This window comes from Nylanderia fulva, unplaced genomic scaffold (genome assembly GCF_048542155.1).
Source record: "Nylanderia fulva isolate GAGA-0341 unplaced genomic scaffold, ASM4854215v1 Scaffold3, whole genome shotgun sequence".
NCBI lineage: Eukaryota > Metazoa > Arthropoda > Insecta > Hymenoptera > Formicidae > Nylanderia > Nylanderia fulva.
The window spans coordinates 6,912,199-6,932,817 of NW_028190368.1; the positions used below are offsets into that span (position 1 = coordinate 6,912,199).

Genomic DNA, 20,619 nt, shown 5'->3' on the forward strand with positions numbered 1-20,619 from the left:
GGAAATTGAGTTTATCGCGATATTATTTAAATACGTTTTCTGTGCAATCTCTATAGAAGAAACGGGAACGCTGCTGCAAATGTTTTAACGGTTTGCAACATTTTAGTAAAGATGTATGCGTTATTACGTAAACGTTAATTCAATTTTATTATTAGATATTTTGAGCCGCTTTACGGTGTAAATAGCTCACTCACATATTCACGTTCGCGAGAGGGAAGAAAAACGGGACCGCGTCGATGAGACATCCCCCGAGCCCGAGCGTCGACGGGATCCTGGGTGATGGGGACGGAAGGGATGAACCATGCCCCTGACGATAGAGCGTCGGCGCCGCGACGGCGAAAGCACGCAGACGCATCTGGACCGGCGTCGATGACGTAGGGACGTGAGAAAGGCGGCAGACGGAATCCGGCGGTAGGCTCCAGTCAGTTTCGATTCCGCTCCGCGTTTATCCTTCCGTCGTACGGAACGAACGAGTAAGAGAACTCGGGTTTTTGGACACGCGGGATAGGGAGTACCTGGATGCTGGAGGAGGTTCTATCGATCGTCCGAAATCGACGAGTGATAAGCGGGCCCGTTCTTCCCGTCTCTCTGCTCTCGTCGCAATTTACGGCGTCCCGAGTGTCGTTCTCGAATATCCCGCAGATTGTAACGTCAGGAGATAGGAGTGTGTTGGGAGCGATCGTCCAGAGAGTGATGACATATCGGAGCATCGCGGAGATCGCGAACCATCTGTGAACCGGCTTAGAAACCGCGTTTCGAGACAGCGATGATCTTCGAGGATTACGGATCTAATCTGTGCATCTGTGCATCTTGTGATTTTTGTATTTATAACTGTGTGGCGTTTTTTGCAAAACGCGCGACTGTGTAATCGTGCGGCAGAGTTATATATGCAAAAGTGTTCAGTGGGAATAATCGAGAGCACGACTGACGTCGAGTAGAATAAGCTACCTCGCTACTGACAGGTAATGCCTGCGTATACGATTTTATTATCATCAAGGTTTTGCTCTCTCTTCCATAGCGAGATTTTTTTTTATAGTTTAACGATTTGTTTTTAATGTAATCCTCTATGAGAGAACCTTATACAATTCTCTGTGATTCGTAAATAAAAAATTCTACATCGTAAATGTGATGCGAAGTATGTATTAGCTGTCAATGAAGATGAGAATTAAATAACTTAGATAATAAATCATTTTTAAAAATGTTCCCTTACAATTTTAATAATAGAAAAAATAATAATCAATATCGGGTAATCTAATTATTTTTGCTAACATCTAAATTAAAAATTCAAGAACGTTTTTTTTATTTGATCCTTTCAACGTTATATTGGAAGTTGCGTCGGAAATAATAGAACAAATATTTCTTGTAGGAAAGCTTTGATAAATTTGCAATAAAAAGGTTTTACAATTTAAAAAATTACCTATCAAATTTTATAAAAATCAAAAGAATAAAATATGTTTATAAACACTTTTAAAAGAAAGATACATTGCATGCATAAATCGATATTTAAATGCTGTTGGTACGTAGATAATTTATTTTGCATTACCTTTACGTGTTAATATGCTTAAAACGATACAAATGATAAAGATATACATAATAATCGAAAAGTTTAATATTTGTATGATAAATTAATATTATGTACTTAAACTCATATCCTGGTCACACGCATTGTTATTGTTTATTTGCAGATTGATGACTAATTGGAGGGTCAAGGATAACAAACATGAAATACTTGAAAATCGCGTTATTTATATTCAATCTATCAATATGGGTAAATAATACGCAATATACGTTATAACATTATAAACCGAGTCTAGAAATAGCGACACGTGCCTACAACTTATGTTGGTGCTCGACCTATAAATATTTCTTCTGTTTGCACTCCAAAGAAAACAATCATCCTTCGAATTTTTGTATCGTCGGATCAACGTCCGAATAGATTTTATAACTTCAAAAAAAAGGCTCGACATTACTTAAACGTCATTATTGTTATTTAGGATAACGATCTCCTACGATGCAAAATTATTGGCCTACGTGAGAGCGCGTCGCGATAAGGGAGGAAACGAGGAATCACCGTGCAATTTTTTTTGTTTTTGACAGCTAACTGGCTGCACGGTGCTCGGTATAGGTGCCTGGTTGCTTTTGGAGCCCAGCAAGGGGCACATTCTCAATCTTTTCGTATCTACGGTCGAGCCGTACGAAACTATTAATTACATGGCTTACAGCCTTCTCTGCCTCGGTGGCATGGTGCTTATGGCTGGCTTCGTCGGCTGTCGCGCTGCTCTACGCGGAAATCAATGCGTCCTCGCCATCGTGAGTAAAATGACATTTTTATTAGCTCGTAACGGCGCCGTGTACCGTTATAGACTATGTCGAGGGTGAAGGACGGCGACGCTTTTATCGCCTTTCGTTCCTTTTTTCGCAGTACATGAGCATGCTGGTCGTGCTTATCGTCATGGAATTGGTGTCGGCGGCCATTGGTGGGTTGACGACTTTCCAGATCTTGTCGAATCTGGAGAAGAGATTCACCAACAAACTGGCGACGGAGTATGGTCACGATAAGACCAGCGATGTCTCCTTCAGCCATAGCTTGGACTTTGCGCAGTACAAGGTGTCGCATTAAGAGGGTTGATTTCAATTGAATGCTCATCTTCGAGCTCTATACAATATGTTTTTTTTTTCGAAAAGTCGTTCATGTTTTTCGTTACATCGTTCTTTTCTGATTTTGATTGAATATGAATTTCTCGCTTAATCTATCTCTTGTACGATTTTCCTCTACGATTTTGATATGAATATTTACTTTTTATGTATCTTGTGGTGATCAAGATTTTCATCTTATTCTGGATTTATTTTCGCTGAAGATCTCATATGTCGTAATCATTTCTGTGCACGACAAGTGAGGAAAATGATAATGCGATACCTTTTTTATTCAATGTTCTGTTGAAAGATGTCTGTGTCTCGATTCTTTTTTTTTCCTGCAGCATGTATTACGTGCGGAACCGTGCTTGTAAATTATGTTTCATGCATGACAAGGTTGCATGCGATGCTTTGTCAGAAATCGTTTGCCCGACGAGACATTTCGTGATGGTTCGAAGAGCACATGGGTGATTCCATTGCAGTTTAATTGCTGCGGAATTCATGGCGACAATGATTATAATGGCACAGCTTGGTGGAGGGACGGTCAAATCTCAGGGACCAGGAGGCAGGTTCCCCTCACATGTTGTGTTCTCAAAAATTCTGAGGTATCTTATGCAATTGAATTGGTTGTTCTTAGTATAATATTTTTTTATTGAATGACGAATCTTTAAAAGAAAATTGAGATAGCTAATAAAATATGTTTTGAATGTGCAAACACAAGTCCATAAATGTTATGCGACATTATTATCTCTAGACATCTCGTTTGAAACAAGTCATTTTATATAAATTAATATTTTCATTTTTTTAAAATAATTTTAACTTTTAGGTTTACAAAATATTCATCATATCTCATTTCTCACATTGTCTATTTTAGATGTCTAATTAAAATTTATTATAATTTATAAATTTATTAATAAAATCGCATAGAGTAAAAAAGTTTCTGTTTTACAGAATAAGAATACAGGCAGTCCGATGAGCGTCGTTTCGAGGGTGTTTCACAAAACTGTGAGTAAAACATCAGTAATAAAATAAATGCTTGAATTTTATTTCTGAGTAATTCTTTGTTACTGATAGAATGAGAAACCGTGGCTTCATCCACTGCCGAAGGATGAGGCCGCGTGTCAGGAAATAAATGAAGAGGGTCACGATGGATACAGACACAAAGAGGTACATTTTGTATCATAAAACTATCATCGTTTCATATCTATTCAAATAACTATTTCAATTGACACAATGCATTTCTAGGGCTGCCTTGAAAAAGTCACAAATTGGCTGCAGTGCGAAAGTTTAACATTGGTGTTTCTCGATATGGCAATGGCAGGAATACAGGTACTATCTTTTTATAAATTATCTCGAGAAAAATTTTGAAGACAGAACTCAGAGAAGAAAGATTCAGAAGAATGTATTATTCTTGGAATTGTCTTTTGAAGTCGAAACTTTATGATCTAAGAAAAGTTTCAATTTTCGGATTTTATAGTGTTTTTTTGCAAAAGTTATATAGTTGATCACAAGTTTCATTTAAAAGAACACTATTCTGTATCCTCTTCAAATAATAAATTTATTGCATTTTTCATCTTAGAAAACTTTCTCCTTTTTATTTTAAATATTTAATGAGACTGAAATAATCATAAAAATGTATTTCAGACATTCGGAATAATAACGTCCGCCTTCCTCTGTCGAATGATAAGGGATATGCAGGATGAATGATCCATAGTGCGTAGTCTCAATGAGGTGAAAAGAATGTCGTGGCACGCTCATTCTTCTCATTGAGAAAGAGGAAACATTTTCATTTTCATATCTTCGTGTACTATCATCCGTGAATATTTTCGATATCTGTTTCGAGTTATGTGAATCAACGGCAATGATGTGAAAAAACTTGCAGAACTGCGACTAGGAAAGAAATCTTGCTCTGTTTTACGTGAAGTGTCCGATCAAACGAGATAATGATAAGTGCGTAAGTTTTATTTTTGGATCATTCCCTTGCGCGTGTTTTGCTGGAAGTCAGCAATAATATGTGACCAATACACTCTGATGTACATATACAATACATATACAATACGCATCTTTGTCGTGTTCAATCCGAATAACAAATCGCGATGTTACGATGATACTTCGCTTGGAACTTACGACGATTGTCACCGAAGATCGACCAACAACGCGAATTGTTATTCGCGATATCTTGTCGTCTTGTAAATACACCTGCCAGTGCAGATAATAAGATTCGAGTATATGCGTTGCGTACGTGAGAAATTTCGAATCCTTTTTCCTTTCTGAAAAATTTACCTAATTCAAGACAACAAAATAATTTTTCGCACAAAGTTGTATATGCATTTTTTAGAAAATAATTTTCGACAAATGAGATGACTTGTGCGCGAATGTATGTAGAAGAACTGGGACTGATTGTGATATTATCACTATTGACAAATTTTTTAACCGCAATTTAAAATATTTTATTGAAAAATATATTAAAATTATATAACGTGTTATAATGTATAAATTTTTTAAGTATTTTGTTTGCTGGATAGCCTAAATTTTTAAATATATACAATACACATATTGACTTGAAAAAGATAAATAAGATTTCTTTTATTCTTAATATGCATATATATATTTTATGTAACATTGTTCAATTTTATATATTTATATATATTCTAAAAATAATCAATATTTAAAATGATACCAAAATCTCTTCCTGTGATTTCAAAACTTAAAGTGATATATCAATCGGCTCCAATAACTTCTTATAATCGTGTATGTTAGATTAGTATATACATATATAGATATATATTTTAGCATCCATTTTAGAAAATGGGGATACATATATGAATACATTATATCTATATATAAAGAATGCGTCATATATATTCTTTAACTAAACGAATGCTTCTTTCTTTGATGCTAATTTTGGAAGAATGTATTATAATAACTTGTGCCAAAAGAATTTTTATTGTATAATGAGTGACACAAAAATTTTAATATATTTTTATTTTCTCAAAACAATCAAGCAAGAGATGTCCTACGTGTTTATAGAACGCACTTTAATGCTAATAAAAAAATGTTGTTCTCTGTGTAAACTCGTTACTGATTTTACATATTTTTACGAACTATATAAGAAATATACCAATTTATATCTGTATTTTATAAAAATGTTTATCGTTTGAAAGTTATATTTATATTTCTCAAATTAAGCAACTCGTACATTGCAATGGGCATGTTGACGATAATTTTACATATGTGTGTGTGTACATAAATAGGATATTATCAACGTGAATTAATTTGACATCAATTACATATATATTTATTAAAATTAATACATAAATAAAGAAGTGAGATTTTCGAATATGCTTGATTACGTAAATATTTTGATCAAATAAATATGGAATAAAAAAGCTTTCTTTATTGTTCATTTTACGATAAAGTCTGCTCATAAAAGTAAACATCGCGATCGTTTAGCGATTGAACCGGTCGACAATTCAGAAGTAACGGTCCATCCGTTGAACATAGTTTCCGAAATTGTTCAACCTATAATGAAAGATGATTCATACTAATGACAATGTAAAACGACAAATATCTGATTGATAAACAGATATTTTACAAATTACTAGACCTGCGATGTAGATATGGCAATTGGTTCTTGTTGAATGATCCATGTAACGATTTCACTGCAAGGAGGATAGCTGATAGAACCACTGTATGTATAATAATTTCTGTCGAAAGGTGAAAAAACCCATTCCAATGGAAAAGGAGGTATGTGGACTATACTTTGCGGTTGGGTAATACGCCTTAAATTTCTCACAATATGATCCAGATAGGGATTATCCGTATTATTTATCTATGATGCGTATATAAGTTATATTTATGATGAGATATTAATTTTATTTCTTGATCAAAAATTATACTTGAAGGAAAAATGAAACAATCGCTATTCCGTCTTTCGCTCCAAGGGCGATTGCATCCAATGGCGTTTTAATTCCACGTTTAGTATGAACGATTTGTAGCTCCATAGGATAACGAACATAGTCCAAGGTATGTTCACTGCCCTCTTCGTTGGACGGACCCCAGTGAAAGATAACTTGAAAAAAATCATACGTATCGGTCAAAGGTCCCCCTTGAAGCTGCGGCCGCTTAATATTGGCCCAAGATCCTCGGAGCTTCACTGTATATATTAATGGAAAACGATAATTTAAGATGGAAAGATCTTACATCATTTTAATTAGTCTCTTTTATTTTATACTATTATTGTGCGTTATAAAAATATTGAAGATTTATCATCAAGATTTATTTTAATTTATTTTCTCAATTGTAGAAAATTTAATCAAATCTACCAAAATGACCGTCGTTTATAATAGTCATCGATAAGGGTTCGCTATTATAATTGCTCCATCGAAGTGGCTCTGGTGGTTGGACTACTACGGCAAGTCTAGTGATGATATTGATTGGCGATTGATTGCTACCGGTACTTTGGGGATATAGGTCCTTCCAAGTATGAGGACCATTTTGATGAGCATATCCAAATGAGAAAACGGGTAGATGGAAATCGTTTCCAATCAATGAGCAGAATTGTGTCCAATTCCAAATTTCACTCAATAATAAGACTAGAATAAATGATATTATACTATAACAGTATAAAGATGGATATTCAACACTAGAAGTAAATTTTTAGATTCACAAATGTACATGAATGTATGCGCATATGTATCTTTTTGGGATGCTTACGCATGAGAGCAACACTGCTACACAAAATCATACATTCTGTTAACGAAAAGTCCAAGACTAGAATAAATGATATTATATTATAACAGTATAAAGATAGATATTCAACACTAGAAGTAAATTTTCAGATTCACGGATACATGAATATATGCGCATATGTATCTTTTTGGGATGCTTACGCATGAGAACAACACCGCTACACAAAATCATACATTCCGTTAACGAAAAGCCCAACATTTTTATAATAATGTGTCACTTGAAAACCTTGGGTTAGAAAATTTCAAATCTGTCTTCGTATGTAAAATGTTCGGCATAACAAATTTTTATGCATAGACAAAAGATCTACGCGAGATTTCGCTCAGCACTTCATGATAAATGTATAATACTTATTTTAAAGCTACTTATAAAAATATAAAAAATATAATGTAAAACACGTCAAATGATAATTTATGAGAATCGATAAAGCGTACTTCAATTCGCAAATCTAATGTGAAGGTAAACCTATATTTTTTCAAAAAAAAAACAACGTGATCATTAGCATCGCAATGCATATTTGCAAATTAATGCGTTAGCAACTTCTTATTGTACTATAGATTGGTTGTGGTATAAGTACTTCTGTCACACACCTGTTTATAAAAATGTCATCAAAATGATTGTAATGTTTATATAAAAAATAATGTCTCACTTGAAAATAATGAATCTTCTTTATTTCTTATATTTTTCATTCAGCTAGATGTTATAATTATAATATCAAAATGACATCCAAATCCAAAGGTGCATGATCACGTAAATAAATCTTTCTCTCAATTTCTCTTAAAAAAATTGGTTACTTTATTTTATTTTATTAGCTAGTTTTCTACTTAATATATATTTAAGTTTTATTTTATAAACTCTTCACTTTAATCGTGTTTTACAAAAAGAAAAATTGTGCACAACATCATCTTCGGGTTTACCGAAATGGCAACAATCTCCAATCGATATTAGTCGCGTCAACGTGTGGACTAATAAATATCCTGCATTGCTTTTGACCAATTATTGTTCAAACGTTGGTACAGCAATGCTTACTAACACCGGCCAAACAGGTTATTTTTTTATATTTAGTGCAAAGTTAAGAATTGCTATAAAATATATAATTTATAAAATTTAATTTAATAATTTTTTATTAATTTATAGTTAATCTCGAGCTGACGAATAGAAATATGCCGATAATGCGCGGCGGTCCTTTGAAAGATGAAGAATTTCAGTTTATAAACGTACAATTTCGCTGGGGTCCGTCTAATTGTCGGGGCGCAGAACATTCTATCGACAACATTTGGTTAGATAGAGGACTATTTAATGTTAAAAATTAATAACTATATGAAAGAATAAAAAAATATCATTTCAGCTTTCATGAATTTACTATTATTCAATTAATATTAATTAATATAATTTTTAAATGATATGTGTTTAATAAGGTATTCAATGGAGGCACAAGTTATGCATTGGAATACGCGTTACGGATCGATAGAAAAATGCTACGATAAATCTGATGGAATTGCAATAGTCTCTTATCTCATGCAGGTATAATAATGCAGGTATAATAGTGCGAAGATAAATAATTAAGTAAATATCAATATTCTTATTTTCGAGATAAATTGCCGATCACTCGATAATAATTGTTTTATTGGGTTATCGCACTGCATTTATAAAATATAAATGATATATTTATAAGAAATATGTATATGTACATTTGTAATAAAAAAGGTCGTTGGCTGTTCTGAACTTCCGGATAATCCTGCATTTGCTCCAATTACCGATAAACTCGTGAAAATAAAACGACCGAATAGCAGCGTGAATATTACACCTGGTAATCCTACAATTTGTCACAATCTCTTTAATCAATATATCAAATTGATCAATTGTAGACTAATAGATTGCGTAATATAAAGCAGTTTTTTTCTCATATTTTAATATTTTTTAAAAAATTTGGCAAATTTTTATATTTTTATTCCTTTTATAATATACTTTCGATAGCATATATTTTTCAATTTCCATAAATGAAAATTTCGAAATTATAATACATATTAATACTTGTTAATTAATTATGAAATCACATGTTATAGATTGTTTACGTTGGATGATGCACGCATGCATGTGGTCTGGATATTACACTTATTCAGGGTCCCTCACTTTTCCTCCGTATAATGAATGCGTTACGTGGATAATTGTGCCGAACGCGATAAGAATATCTTCCAATCAAGTATTCGAAACTTATCAAACATTGAAAATTATATACACATATACTGTAGTTGTGTATAAATAAATTATTAATTTATACAATTTATTTATCAACAGATAGAAGCATTTCGAGATCTTTACAATCATAAATTTGAACGTATAGTAAGAAATTATAGATCACAACACCTTCTTCGGGGCAGAAGAATTTTCTTTGCCACAAATGAGTGATGTCCATGTAATATAATATTTAAACTGTCAAAAATATTATTATCTATCTATCAAAGAAATTATTACACGAAATATATAAAAAATTTATTTTAAAAAAGATTCCTTTTTCATTACGTATGTTTATCTGATTATAAAATATAAATAAAGGTATATGCATATAAAAAATAATGCACTCAATATCTGTAAATATATTTAAAACATCTTTGTGTTAAGATTTCGAGATTTTGTAATTTGTATTAATTAACTAACTTCAAAGATGTTAAATTATAAAATGTAACTAAATAAAACGTATAATTTTAAAATGCATTTATATTTTGTACAAAAAATATTTTGTAGTTATATATGACTAAATAATTCTTAATTACTATACAATAATGACGAATTCTACAAAAGTTATAGGTAAGTAAAGAAATATAGGAGATAATGACATGATCTTAGAAGGTTATATGTACTGTACTTTATAATTTTTAAATTGTACGTTATATATTATACTTCTTTTTAAGATTTACAAAAAAATGGTCAATCACCGATCGATTTAATTGACAAAATTGTACAACCTAAGAGATTTCCACCGTTAATCTTAAATGGTCATTGGTTAAAAGATGGAATTGCCACTTTATTTAACGACGGCAATACAGGTGACTTAATTTGTTTCACACGTACATTTTGTTATGGTCTTGTAAAATACAATTGAGTATAAAAATCCTTGCTTATTAGCGAAAATTTTTTTGAGCGGTGATAGAATTCCATCAACAATATCTGGAGGCCCGCTCTTAAATGATGAGTACGAATTTTACAATGCTCACTTTCATTGGGGCGAGGATAATTGTAGGGGTGCTGAACACACGATCAATGGTACTTGGTAAGAATGTAATATTTAACCGTGATTATAAAAATTGACAAATTATTGTTCGTAAAAATCTTATGTAAATAAACGTAGGTTTTCCATGGAATGTCACGTAATACATTGGAACCGGAAATATCTCACTTTTGAAGAATGCTTAAAACACCGAGATGGTCTTTGCGTGCTGGCTTTTTTATTTTTGGTATAATTATTAATATGTAATTATATCTCTCATGTTTCACGTGCTATTAATAAACTTGTCTTACAGGTTCAGTCTTGTCAATGCAATAATGTCAAGTTTGATAGAATCTCTGAAAATTTGCAATACATTCAAAATGCTGGCTCAGAAATAAATATTCCACCAAGTTAATATTTGAAGAATAAAAAAATGTATTATGTATTATATTATTATTATTTTAAACCTGATGCTATACTTTTTTAATTTTTAGACTCTTTATCTTGGATGCGAATAGCAACAAATTGTTCAAGTTATTATACTTATCAAGGATCCAAAACAGAGGAACCTTATTGGGAATGTGTTACGTGGATCGTATTTCCAGTTATTATTCCTATTCAATCTCACCAAGTAAGTGTAAAATATAAAGCTAAATATTCATTTAACAATAAGTTTTGTAAAATAATTATAATTGATCGATATTTGAAAAAAAAAAATTAATATTAGTAGACTTATAATAAAAGCTTTTTTTTAATATAAAAATAGACACATCTATAAAAATGTATTAATAAATTTTACAGCTTAATGAATTTCGAAAGCTGAAGAATAAGAAAGGTGAATTCATAAAATCGAATTGGAGAGATGTTCAACTTTTACGAGGACGACGCATATTTCTAGCCATCTCTTAAAAATTTATATCTTCCCTTTAATGTAATGAATTACATTAAATTTAAAAAATGTTTAACTTTTTATAACATTTTATAATATATTTATAACTTTATACAACAAACTAGCTGAAAAAATCTTCAAAGTTTCGAACTTACACAATAATATGTAATAATCTATTAATTCATTATAAAAATATAATATTAAATTAATATTTTATATTTATTAAATTTGTTAATTTATATTATTTCTACATTGTGAAAATTATTATCTGCGTTATATTTGTGCTCCTTAAACTCATTAAGCTTATTAAAAGAATCGATACTGGCGCAAGCTCGTTCTATTGCTTCTTCCAAAGCTTTATATATACGAATAAAAAAGATTTCTCTATAAGGTTGTAAATTTAAATCGTAACTTTCCTTTCCTTCCTGCACTAACGTTTCTATTTGATCGATTGACTTTTCTCTATGGAAGAGATTTTTATTGGATCTTTGTGACAAAAGCATTGATTCTTGTTGGTCTATTTTTATTGTAGACTCTTCTCGTATTAAACTGTTCTTTTTCACGAGTTCACTCTCATCTTCAAAACGATTCGCGAAAGCGCATAAGATATTATACACAACGTCATATTTATTCTTACGAGCGAAATCAAATTCTATCAAACTGGGTCTGAGACTTTGCTTGCAAAGATCGTTGAACCGGGCGAGCATGTCGCATTTATCATTTGTATCCTCTACTTGTAAAAGCATATCTCGCAGAGTATTCAGCGACAAGTTCCAGGACGACGAATTTTTATTAATAACGTCGCAAAACATTTTCTGCAATTGCATCACAATACTTGGATGATAATAATAACAAGGATTTAGAGTGGTAAAGAGGTCGCCTTGCGAAAGTAATGTCTTGTAAGCAGGCTCTGGTAATTCGTAATTTTCTACGTTGGTCAAAATTTCCTCGACGATCGAGCGTATCGTCGAATCACAAATGCGACGATCCAAATGTTCGTCAATCGCTCGATGATCGATCAGTTCTGTGCTCCGACTGTCGCTTGCTGAGCCCCAGAAACGAAATATGAATGTCGAGGGACTCAATTTCGGTTCTGTGACGAATCGCCAGGATTCAGTGAAGACTGCTCGTGTTCTCGATCGAAACCATATTTTGATTTTTACGATCTGCCCAGGAAGTATCAGACCTTTCGTTTTGTTAAAGAAGAATGGACTGCCGCGTATCTCGCAAGATACACTGTTCGATCGAAAGGGTGAATCTCGCCAATGATATACGATAACACGGGTTCCTTTGTTCTCGAGGACTATTTCTTTTTCGACTAACTCATCAATCTCACTCGCGAAAATTAGAGACCACGTGATGGGATCGGTGTCCACCGGCTCGAAGAGAGATTTTCGCCAGATGAATTCACATTCTTGGATCTTCAGGATTACCGTCTGATCAGCATCTTCGCGTGACTCCTCATCATCATCGGGCTCCGTGATAGTTATCGGGGGAATTCGTAATAGTGGTTTTCTTTTTTTCTTCTTTCGAAAGGCGTGTCCTTGAACGATCAACGCTGCTGTTTCCGGTTCTTTCGGTAACAACAATGCGATTTCCTCAGCCAGCTCGAGTTTACGCGTCTTCAGATATTCGTTACGTTTCCAGGATTCTTCCTTGGTTTTCAACGCGGTAAGATCTCGCTCCTTCGCTATTAAATCCGGCAATCCAACGTGCATTAAATCAAGAGGAAGATTTAGGTCTTTTCTAGTTGGAGCCAAAGATATTTTGGGTAAGTGACAAGCGTCGCGATCCGGCAAAAATTCGGGCGTTCGCCAAAATTCCGGACCACCGCGATATTTATCGCCGATTATAGGTACCGGTATAGCCGCGTTCTCCATTAAATTTTTCATCTCGACAAAAGCGCGAAATCTATCCGAGGAACTTTGCAGTTGATCGACTTGCGAGCGACCGGTAACAGCCTCGATGCGACGATTTTGCTTCTTTCGATCGGCGAGCCACTTTTTCCAATTTACAAAACGACGATCTTCAGAAACTAATATATTCTCAGAAAAGAGGACATCCTTGGTCTTTATAAGTGGTTGACGAGTCCTTTTCCAGACTCGAGGCTCGTTAGATTTACCGATTTTCCGCGCAAAGTCCATTTGTAACAGCATGTATTATTTTACATCCGATTTTATTCTCATACATTAATGAGAATCTAAACAAATTATCTTATTTTTGGTATATTATTCTCAACTATAAATATTACATATTTCTTTTCTCTTCATACAAATTATTTCGTTTTAATTTTAAAGTATACACAAAAAGTACTTGATGATACTTATTATCGATGACATGAATAATATTGATGGATTGAAGTGTGAGCAAAGTCGATATATTATGATTATGTTTTAAGCTTAGGCATAGACTGCATAAAAAGTTATCAATTAATGACATACGGTAATATAATATATTGGCATGAGTTCTTCAACAGGTTTGATATATATAAATTGAAATGATATTTCTTTTATACAATTAAAATATTTTTATTGTCAAATATCTCTTTCTGTATTTTTTAGATATTGACGATAGCAATGAAACGGTTAGTTTCATACAACAATTAGCTAAAACCGATGGCAAGCTAGAATCACCAATTAATTTGAATATCAGTTACATGAAAATTGTGAAACTTAATCCTATACAATGGTTCAATTACAATGTCACGCCGAAGAAAGTGAAGCTTACCAACACCGGCTATACTGGTTAGGTTTACAGCTCGATTTGTTTATGTATCGAATTATTTCTAGAAAGATATTGCAATTATATTTATTGTTAATAGTGATTCTTAGCGCAACATGGCATGCAGAAGAGCCGTATTTGTGTGGCGGTCCTTTCGTCGGTAATTATATCTTTTCGCAGCTCCATTTTCATTGGGGTAAAACCGATATGGACGGTAGCGGACACCATGTCGACGGTGGAAGGTTTTACTTTTACCGTCAGTTAGTGACTTACTTAGTGAATTACTTATTAAATTATTTTATTTAAACACACTTGTCAATATAGCATGCCAATGGAGCTGCACGCGGTGCATTATAAAAGTGATTATGAGACTCAAGTAGCGGCTCTTCGTCAAAATGGTGGAGTTACTATTTTAGTATATTTTTTTCAGGTATTAAAAAAACATTTTTATATTCAAAAAACATTTAATTATATATAATGTTTGTATAATATATAATACAAATTTTGTATTAAACTATTTTCTGTAAGTGTTATTTTCTTTTACATTTTAAAATTAGTACAGAAATAGCTGTTTATATAATAAAAATAATATATGTATAGTTTTGAGAGAGCAGAGGAATAATAATATTATATATAGCTTCAGGTATCTCCTAATCCACTTTTGAATGATATCATAAAAGCATTATCTTTCGTCCAAACGGCTCGATCTTCCGTCCGTTTAATGCCTTTTTCCATAACGAACATTATGCGATGCTTTCAACGTGATTACTTCATTTATTGGGGCTCCATAACGATGACAAATATAAAAAATAGCATACTTTGGCTAATAAGCAGAGAACCATTGGGAATATCCATCGAGCAAGTAAGCGGATTGACAATCAACGATTAATAAATAAAATCGCCATATAATCAGTCTTGTCATGTAATTAATCTTATAGTAAAATTGGTTTTATTTTTTAAGGTCGCGGAATTTCGCACACTATATGATGAACGTAATATGCCAATTTTGACAAATTGTCAACCATTGAAAGACAGAGGTGATAGAAACGTTTTCCACGTATGTCCTAGTGGATCTATGTATGCTACACTTTTACGCATTCCACGTAATTCTCATGATTCATGTATTACTCAAGACGACGTCGACGATAAACAATAATAAATTACTAAATACTGATAAATACTATGTTGTGCTATATAATTATAATATATATATATATATATATATATATATATATATATATATTATTGTAAAAGAGAAAACATATATTATTTATAGAATCGTTATTGTAATTATTTATAAATATAGAGTGCAAGATCCCTCATAATATATTTTTATTTTTAGCTTTGTAAAATCTTGCAAAACATCGTTCATATTTTTATTTCTTTCTCCTGCGACGTCTTTCAATCCTTTCTTTCTCGAGATCACATCCTGGGTAAAAAGAGGCACAATCTATTCCGCCCAAGCCTAGAATGGATGCTTTCACAGAATCCAACATTGCCGACCATGGAGTCCTATGTAGAACTCTGCCTGATAACCAACTCATGCCCAAGCTGGAAAGAAGAATCTCAACATTATCGGTTTCGAGAAACAACTTCAAATACTTCGCCGACCATTGATATGATAACTGCGTTGATTAATTTGCGAGATTCGATGGTAAATTTCTATCTTATTTTGTTTTTCGAAATCCACTGATAATTGCCGTTATACTTTATTACCTCCAAACGGGAACCCAAATTCTACGACCGTCGTTGGTTTCCTTCGAATATTGATTTTCTTCGCACAATATTCTGCGCAGACAATTGCCAGAGTCTTCTTCGGCGATCATAATTGCTTCGATGGATCTTAGAACGCGATAAGATAGGTCATTCAAATCCTCGTTGCTAGTGGAGGATAAAGAAAGAGGAAGTGCGTTTCTCTTGGCACGTCTAGTAGTCATCATCATGCCACTGTTGCTCTATGATGTAAGAAACATTCGTGTCAAAATGTATCATCAAAAAATCGTGTGAACATCCTTTTAATAAACATTTTCATTGAAATAAAAACACTTTTGAAATAATTGACAAATATTTTTCACACGAGATAGTCTTAATACCGTGGCATTTAGCAGCAGATGAATGATAAACAGACCGAAAGCTAAGAATGCAAGTGCGGTGAGCGCGATTTCGAAAAAATCTTTGATCGAAAGCTCCTTTCCCTTGGAATAGGAGGGCTTATGATCTTCTTCATCATGTCCGTAATAGTATTCCTCGTGGATCGATGGAAAGAAATGATCGCTATGGTGTCCATAGTCGCTATGATGGTGACCGAATGTAGGTCCATAATGGTAAGAATGCTCCGACGACGACGACGACCTGTCACCTATTCATGAAATATATAAATATCAAATGCGCAATAGCTTCTGGAATTTATACCTTCATGAGATGGTCTGTAGAAACCCATTTTTGCAGGAGCTTGCATCGCGAATCCTGTCACATCACCATCGAACTCATCAATGTCATCTTCCCGGACATCCTGTTTCTTTTTTAATTTTTTATGGGGTGCATAGTGTCGATAGATATCATCTAACGTTGTCGTTCTGTTTTAAAATAAGTCAAATTTGGATAGATTTTTATATTACTGTATAGTATTTTGTAGAATACACCAGAATATTAATAAATAATTGTAATTTTTTATAATCAAGATATCTCTATAATATATTATATAGTATTCATGTCTTAAAAATATTTTTAATTAAATTTTAATGAGGTTTTAATTAAAGTTTAATAAAAGTTTAATTTTTAAAACTATTTTATATTAAAAATTAAAAAGTCTAAATATTTGTTAAAGAAAAATAAATCTTAATTAATGAAAAGTTTGTAACAAAATATTTTATGAATAAAATATATTTAATAAATTTGCCGTTTGTAATGTAAAACTATGAATATTAATTGTTATAATATAGTTGAGATAAAATATTGGTTAATTTTTTATAATTGATATAGTTGTGTAGACTATTAAAAAAATTTTTTAAATTCTTAATATTACCTTTGAAGCCAATTTTTATACTTCGAACTTCCTTCGTCCGCCAAAAGTTTATCGTGTATTGTAACATTGTCTATAAAGTTATGTACGTTATCGTGTGGCAAAGATTCAGGACGTCGTTTCACTCTAGGAGTGCTCACTTCCTTGAAGATTTCTTCCGCCATATAACCGTGACAAAGATACTCATTCATTCTTTTTCTAATTTTATATAACAATTAATTATAGGTGATTAATTAAACATAACATAATTTTTACTTTGTTAACTTTTTGACCAAATTATTTCAAATTCTTACCTATGATAATCCATTTGATTTAACGCTTTATTGTAAGATCCATCCACGGTTTCATTTGTCACTGACTTGGAAACATTATTGTTTTGATATTGATCATTAAACAAAAACGAACCAGGTAAAAGATCCACAGAAAGTATATCATCTTGATTGATACAAAATTCATTGCCATCGTCAAAGCATTCCTGCGCCGATGTCGCAATTAAAAAGAAACAAATTACGAAGAAATATAAAAATATATAAAATGTATATATTCGTAATAAGCGTTTTTCACAGTATTCTGACAAAATTTTTAATGCCATTTCAGTTGTGCCACGAGAGTTGTTGCTGAAACACGAGGACAACTGTGACTGACGAGAAGACGACACGCTCACGTAATCATTGTCTCGTTTGCTTGGAATAATTGCTTTAACCGTAATGTCTCTTAGATTTGCTACAGTTTGATTTACAGTTTTATATATCCGCAAAAAAATATCATGCGCATGTAAATTTAGTTATTAATAATTTTTCAGTTTGAATATTCAATAGTTAACAAAATAGCATTTAATAAATTGATTAATCGAAAATATAGAGACATATAAAAAAATGAATAAACTTACTGGCATAAAAATCGAAAGAACACCCGCATACCTGCTAAAAGCGGGTTGTTCGAACATCTGTTTAGATTCATGACTAATCCCCCTCGATTGTGGTGATAGCGCCCACCGATTTACGCGTAATCCGACACTCATGATTAAATACGTTTATTAAAAACCACTTACAACGCTCTTATGAATGTTTCAAGAGCGAAGGGTCTGGCGGAACGTCCGCCCGGGTCGAGGTGGTAAGACAGGGTAATGGGACCTTTGTTCCCCTGGGAACGCGCTCACCTGTCTAATATCTCGCGAGAGTGGCTATATCTGTACACACACCAAAAGCGGCCAGTTATACGCCGAGCTTACTGAAAATTAATCGCGCAGTTTCGAAAGAATCCTTGCGTCTCGTCCTACCGACTGAAATAAACGTTTCTCACGCGATTATTAATGGTATCATGGTCGCAAAATCAGATAAAAGTGTATACACAAAAATTATTTATTTATGATTCGTTGAAATAAGGAGTTATAGAGAAATTTAAATATTTTTAAAAAATTATTCAAGAATCCTATATTATTAAAATATTCGAGGGAAGAAACCAGAAAGAAGATAAATTTGATAAATAGATAAATAGACAAATTTGATGTAAAATGATGTGTTGAAAAATTCTCTTCATGTATTTCGAGTTTGATACTTTGAACATACACGCAAGAAATGCTTCTATAAAATATTATTTTCAGTATGACGTAAACGAAAATGCGGTTTTAACCGCTCGCAGTCGAGGTGTGATCGCGCACTTCCCCTTTTGCGTGAACGCGACCTATGGAGCAGTTTGTGCACGCGTGAGTTTACCCTCCTTTTCTCAGGTGCTTGATTGATCGTTTCAATTATCCGGCGCAGCGTGCATCAAACGTGAGAGTAAACTTCGCAGCGAGCAAATGGATCGTTTATTCGAAACATTTACGAATAGTTGCCACTATGGAAACATTACAAATGGTGAATCGCACGTATAACGCAAATAAATTGTAAGTATAATCGCGTGTTGTTTTTACGCTAATATTTCAAATAAATCGAGAGAGAGAGAGCAACCAATTTAAAAAATCTGAATTTAATTAAAGACAATTTTTATTTCTTGCAAATTCAAATTTGCAATTTAGATCATTTTCAGGAAAAGGTATCTAACTGTCGCAGAAAATGTAGAAGTAACGTTTAAACTTCACGCTAGTTTCCAGGAAGTAATGTCTTCGGTCATAAATTAACGTGCGCGTTGACCATATCGTTACTTCCTCTCTTCGCACCTAACAACGCGCCTTAAGCGCATTTCACTGTATTTAAGTTTCAATATTTGTCGCGGTCACAAGTACGTGTAAAATGTTCAACCCCGCATATAATCAGCATATAAAAAAGCGTGTGCGACACGAGACAAGCAACGTAAATTTTGCGACTTAAATGTGCAAAAGTAATCAGCTCGTGAATCACATCGAGAATTAAAAAAATTCCCATCGATTTGATTATATTAAAAATTTTTTTTAAATTATGTATTAACTGCATTATACACATTTTAATTTAAATATATGTATATGGAATTTTTGCATAATTTTAAAGATGCGTACTCTGTTTCTATTTTCAAAAGTTTAAGTTTTTTTTCTCTTCTATACCTAAAATACAAAAGACAATCCTTGTAGGTAGATAACATGACATACTCTCAACTATTTTAAATTGTTAAATTATTATATTATTGTATAATTTATATTTATATATATATAAAGTTTCTAAAATTATTTCCAATATAATAGTTATATTATCCAAGTCTCTCTCTCTCTCTCTCTCTCTCTCTGTCTCTATGCGGAAAGTTTAATAATGACTACGTTTCCAGAATACGACACTGCATGCTGAAGTGTCTAATGTATACAAAAAGATATATATTTGATATATGTTCTTCCACAAAGACGAAATAACTCAGACGTGGATCGGGGTGAGGATCGATGACGAGGAACCGAGCAATAGAAAGGGCTCACAATCGCCATTGGTCCTTTTAGCCACAGAAGCGAGTGGATTTACGGTGTGCGAGGATGAACATTGAGATTGGCACGAGTAGTCTGGAGACTAATGGACGCAGCATTCGCGAAAATGGCCGCCATACTGTGCTCGTAAACAGAAATAACACGATATGGTTCGATAAGAGCTATCATCCACGTAGGAAGCTGAAAGTCTCCAATCATTGCGAAACGCGACGCTATCGGTTTTATTTCATTAAATTCATATTTCTCAAAAATATCGAGCATTTGTCTCGTTCTCATTCATTAAAAAATTGTCTTTTTTACAAATTAAATTAAAAATTGTTCGGATAAATATATTTTAAATCGATTTTTCACGCATACATGATTTATTATAATTATTGTCGTATTTCTACTGATGAATTCGCAATATGACATTACGTCAACGAGATATAATCTGATGTCTACGTAATGAATAAGAAGTGCATATTTTCTGGAGCATAGTGAGAACCACTGCGCGTAGTTCGCTAAACGCG

The 20,619-nt window shown here is 32.9% G+C and overlaps 6 protein-coding genes across 7 annotated transcripts; 3 read left to right on the forward strand and 3 right to left on the reverse strand.

Moving 5' to 3' along the window:
- The first annotated feature begins 327 nt into the window (after nt 1–327).
- Nucleotides 328–5,770, forward strand: LOC114933516 (tetraspanin-18). 2 transcript variants are annotated; one of them, XM_029306138.2, is made up of 9 exons: nt 329–962; nt 1,686–1,768; nt 2,098–2,310; nt 2,423–2,608; nt 3,117–3,239; nt 3,586–3,639; nt 3,709–3,801; nt 3,880–3,963; nt 4,279–5,770. In XM_029306138.2, the coding sequence occupies exons 2-9, from the start codon at nt 1,721–1,723 to the stop codon at nt 4,339–4,341; spliced, it is 864 nt and encodes a 287-aa protein (XP_029161971.1). In that variant the 5' UTR covers nt 329–962; nt 1,686–1,720; the 3' UTR covers nt 4,342–5,770. The 2 variants fall into 2 exon arrangements, with proteins under 2 accessions (XP_029161972.1, XP_029161971.1); XM_029306139.2 differs by lacking the exon at nt 3,117–3,239 and having other exon boundaries at nt 328–962.
- A 209-nt stretch (nt 5,771–5,979) lies between these two features.
- Nucleotides 5,980–7,584, reverse strand: LOC114933552 (carbonic anhydrase 1). The gene is made up of 6 exons (XM_085484390.1): nt 7,527–7,584; nt 7,351–7,407; nt 6,960–7,229; nt 6,534–6,790; nt 6,242–6,466; nt 5,980–6,156 (listed from the first exon to the last, which is right to left on the reverse strand). Exons 1-6 carry the CDS (start codon nt 7,582–7,584, stop codon nt 6,043–6,045), a joined length of 981 nt encoding a protein of 326 aa, XP_085340516.1. The 3' UTR covers nt 5,980–6,042.
- A 2,582-nt stretch (nt 7,585–10,166) lies between these two features.
- Nucleotides 10,167–10,658, forward strand: LOC114933550 (carbonic anhydrase-related protein-like). Its single transcript, XM_085484391.1, has 3 exons — nt 10,167–10,191; nt 10,296–10,430; nt 10,510–10,658. Exons 1-3 carry the CDS (start codon nt 10,167–10,169, stop codon nt 10,656–10,658), a joined length of 309 nt encoding a protein of 102 aa, XP_085340517.1.
- Nucleotides 10,659–11,716: 1,058 nt separating this feature from the next.
- Nucleotides 11,717–13,624, reverse strand: LOC114933505 (MYCBP-associated protein). Its single transcript, XM_029306128.1, has one exon. The coding sequence runs from the start codon at nt 13,622–13,624 to the stop codon at nt 11,717–11,719; it is 1,908 nt and encodes a 635-aa protein (XP_029161961.1).
- Nucleotides 13,625–13,940: 316 nt separating this feature from the next.
- LOC146722590 (carbonic anhydrase 1) lies at nt 13,941–15,357 on the forward strand. The gene is made up of 6 exons (XM_085484392.1): nt 13,941–13,956; nt 14,042–14,224; nt 14,302–14,443; nt 14,526–14,631; nt 14,839–15,063; nt 15,163–15,357. Exons 1-6 carry the CDS (start codon nt 13,941–13,943, stop codon nt 15,355–15,357), a joined length of 867 nt encoding a protein of 288 aa, XP_085340518.1.
- A 190-nt stretch (nt 15,358–15,547) lies between these two features.
- LOC114933541 (uncharacterized) lies at nt 15,548–17,815 on the reverse strand. The gene is made up of 6 exons (XM_029306171.2): nt 17,517–17,815; nt 17,227–17,421; nt 16,614–16,777; nt 16,295–16,560; nt 15,918–16,156; nt 15,548–15,752 (listed from the first exon to the last, which is right to left on the reverse strand). The coding sequence occupies exons 1-6, from the start codon at nt 17,813–17,815 to the stop codon at nt 15,578–15,580; spliced, it is 1,338 nt and encodes a 445-aa protein (XP_029162004.2). The 3' UTR covers nt 15,548–15,577.
- Nucleotides 17,816–20,619: the final 2,804 nt, after the last annotated feature.

What these genes read in the sequence shown, in the direction of transcription:
- LOC114933552 (XM_085484390.1), bottom strand. Translation starts at nt 7,584, where the DNA reads ATGTTGGGCTTTTCGTTAACGGAATGTATGATTTTGTGTAGCGGTGTT. An exon ending in TTGTTTCATTTTTCCTTCAA is followed by an intron (nt 6,467 to 6,533) that starts GTATAATTTTTG and finishes TACGCATCATAG; the next exon opens with ATAAATAATACGGATAATCC. An exon ending in TTGCCATATCTACATCGCAG is followed by an intron (nt 6,157 to 6,241) that starts GTCTAGTAATTT and finishes CTTTCATTATAG; the next exon opens with GTTGAACAATTTCGGAAACT.
- LOC114933541 (XM_029306171.2), bottom strand. Translation starts at nt 17,815, where the DNA reads ATGGCATTAAAAATTTTGTCAGAATACTGTGAAAAACGCTTATTACGA. An exon ending in TATAAAAATTGGCTTCAAAG is followed by an intron (nt 16,778 to 17,226) that starts GTAATATTAAGA and finishes ATTTTAAAACAG; the next exon opens with AACGACAACGTTAGATGATA. An exon ending in ATCTGCTGCTAAATGCCACG is followed by an intron (nt 16,157 to 16,294) that starts GTATTAAGACTA and finishes CTTACATCATAG; the next exon opens with AGCAACAGTGGCATGATGAT.
- LOC114933505 (XM_029306128.1), bottom strand. Translation starts at nt 13,624, where the DNA reads ATGGACTTTGCGCGGAAAATCGGTAAATCTAACGAGCCTCGAGTCTGG.
- LOC114933516 (XM_029306138.2), top strand. Translation starts at nt 1,721, where the DNA reads ATGAAATACTTGAAAATCGCGTTATTTATATTCAATCTATCAATATGG. An exon ending in ATCAATGCGTCCTCGCCATC is followed by an intron (nt 2,311 to 2,422) that starts GTGAGTAAAATG and finishes CTTTTTTCGCAG; the next exon opens with TACATGAGCATGCTGGTCGT. An exon ending in ATGGATACAGACACAAAGAG is followed by an intron (nt 3,802 to 3,879) that starts GTACATTTTGTA and finishes ATGCATTTCTAG; the next exon opens with GGCTGCCTTGAAAAAGTCAC.
- LOC146722590 (XM_085484392.1), top strand. An exon ending in CACCATGTCGACGGTGGAAG is followed by an intron (nt 14,444 to 14,525) that starts GTTTTACTTTTA and finishes TTGTCAATATAG; the next exon opens with CATGCCAATGGAGCTGCACG. An exon ending in TTTTAGTATATTTTTTTCAG is followed by an intron (nt 14,632 to 14,838) that starts GTATTAAAAAAA and finishes TATTATATATAG; the next exon opens with CTTCAGGTATCTCCTAATCC.
- LOC114933550 (XM_085484391.1), top strand. Translation starts at nt 10,167, where the DNA reads ATGACGAATTCTACAAAAGTTATAG. An exon ending in GAATTCTACAAAAGTTATAG is followed by an intron (nt 10,192 to 10,295) that starts GTAAGTAAAGAA and finishes CTTCTTTTTAAG; the next exon opens with ATTTACAAAAAAATGGTCAA. An exon ending in ATTTAACGACGGCAATACAG is followed by an intron (nt 10,431 to 10,509) that starts GTGACTTAATTT and finishes CTTGCTTATTAG; the next exon opens with CGAAAATTTTTTTGAGCGGT.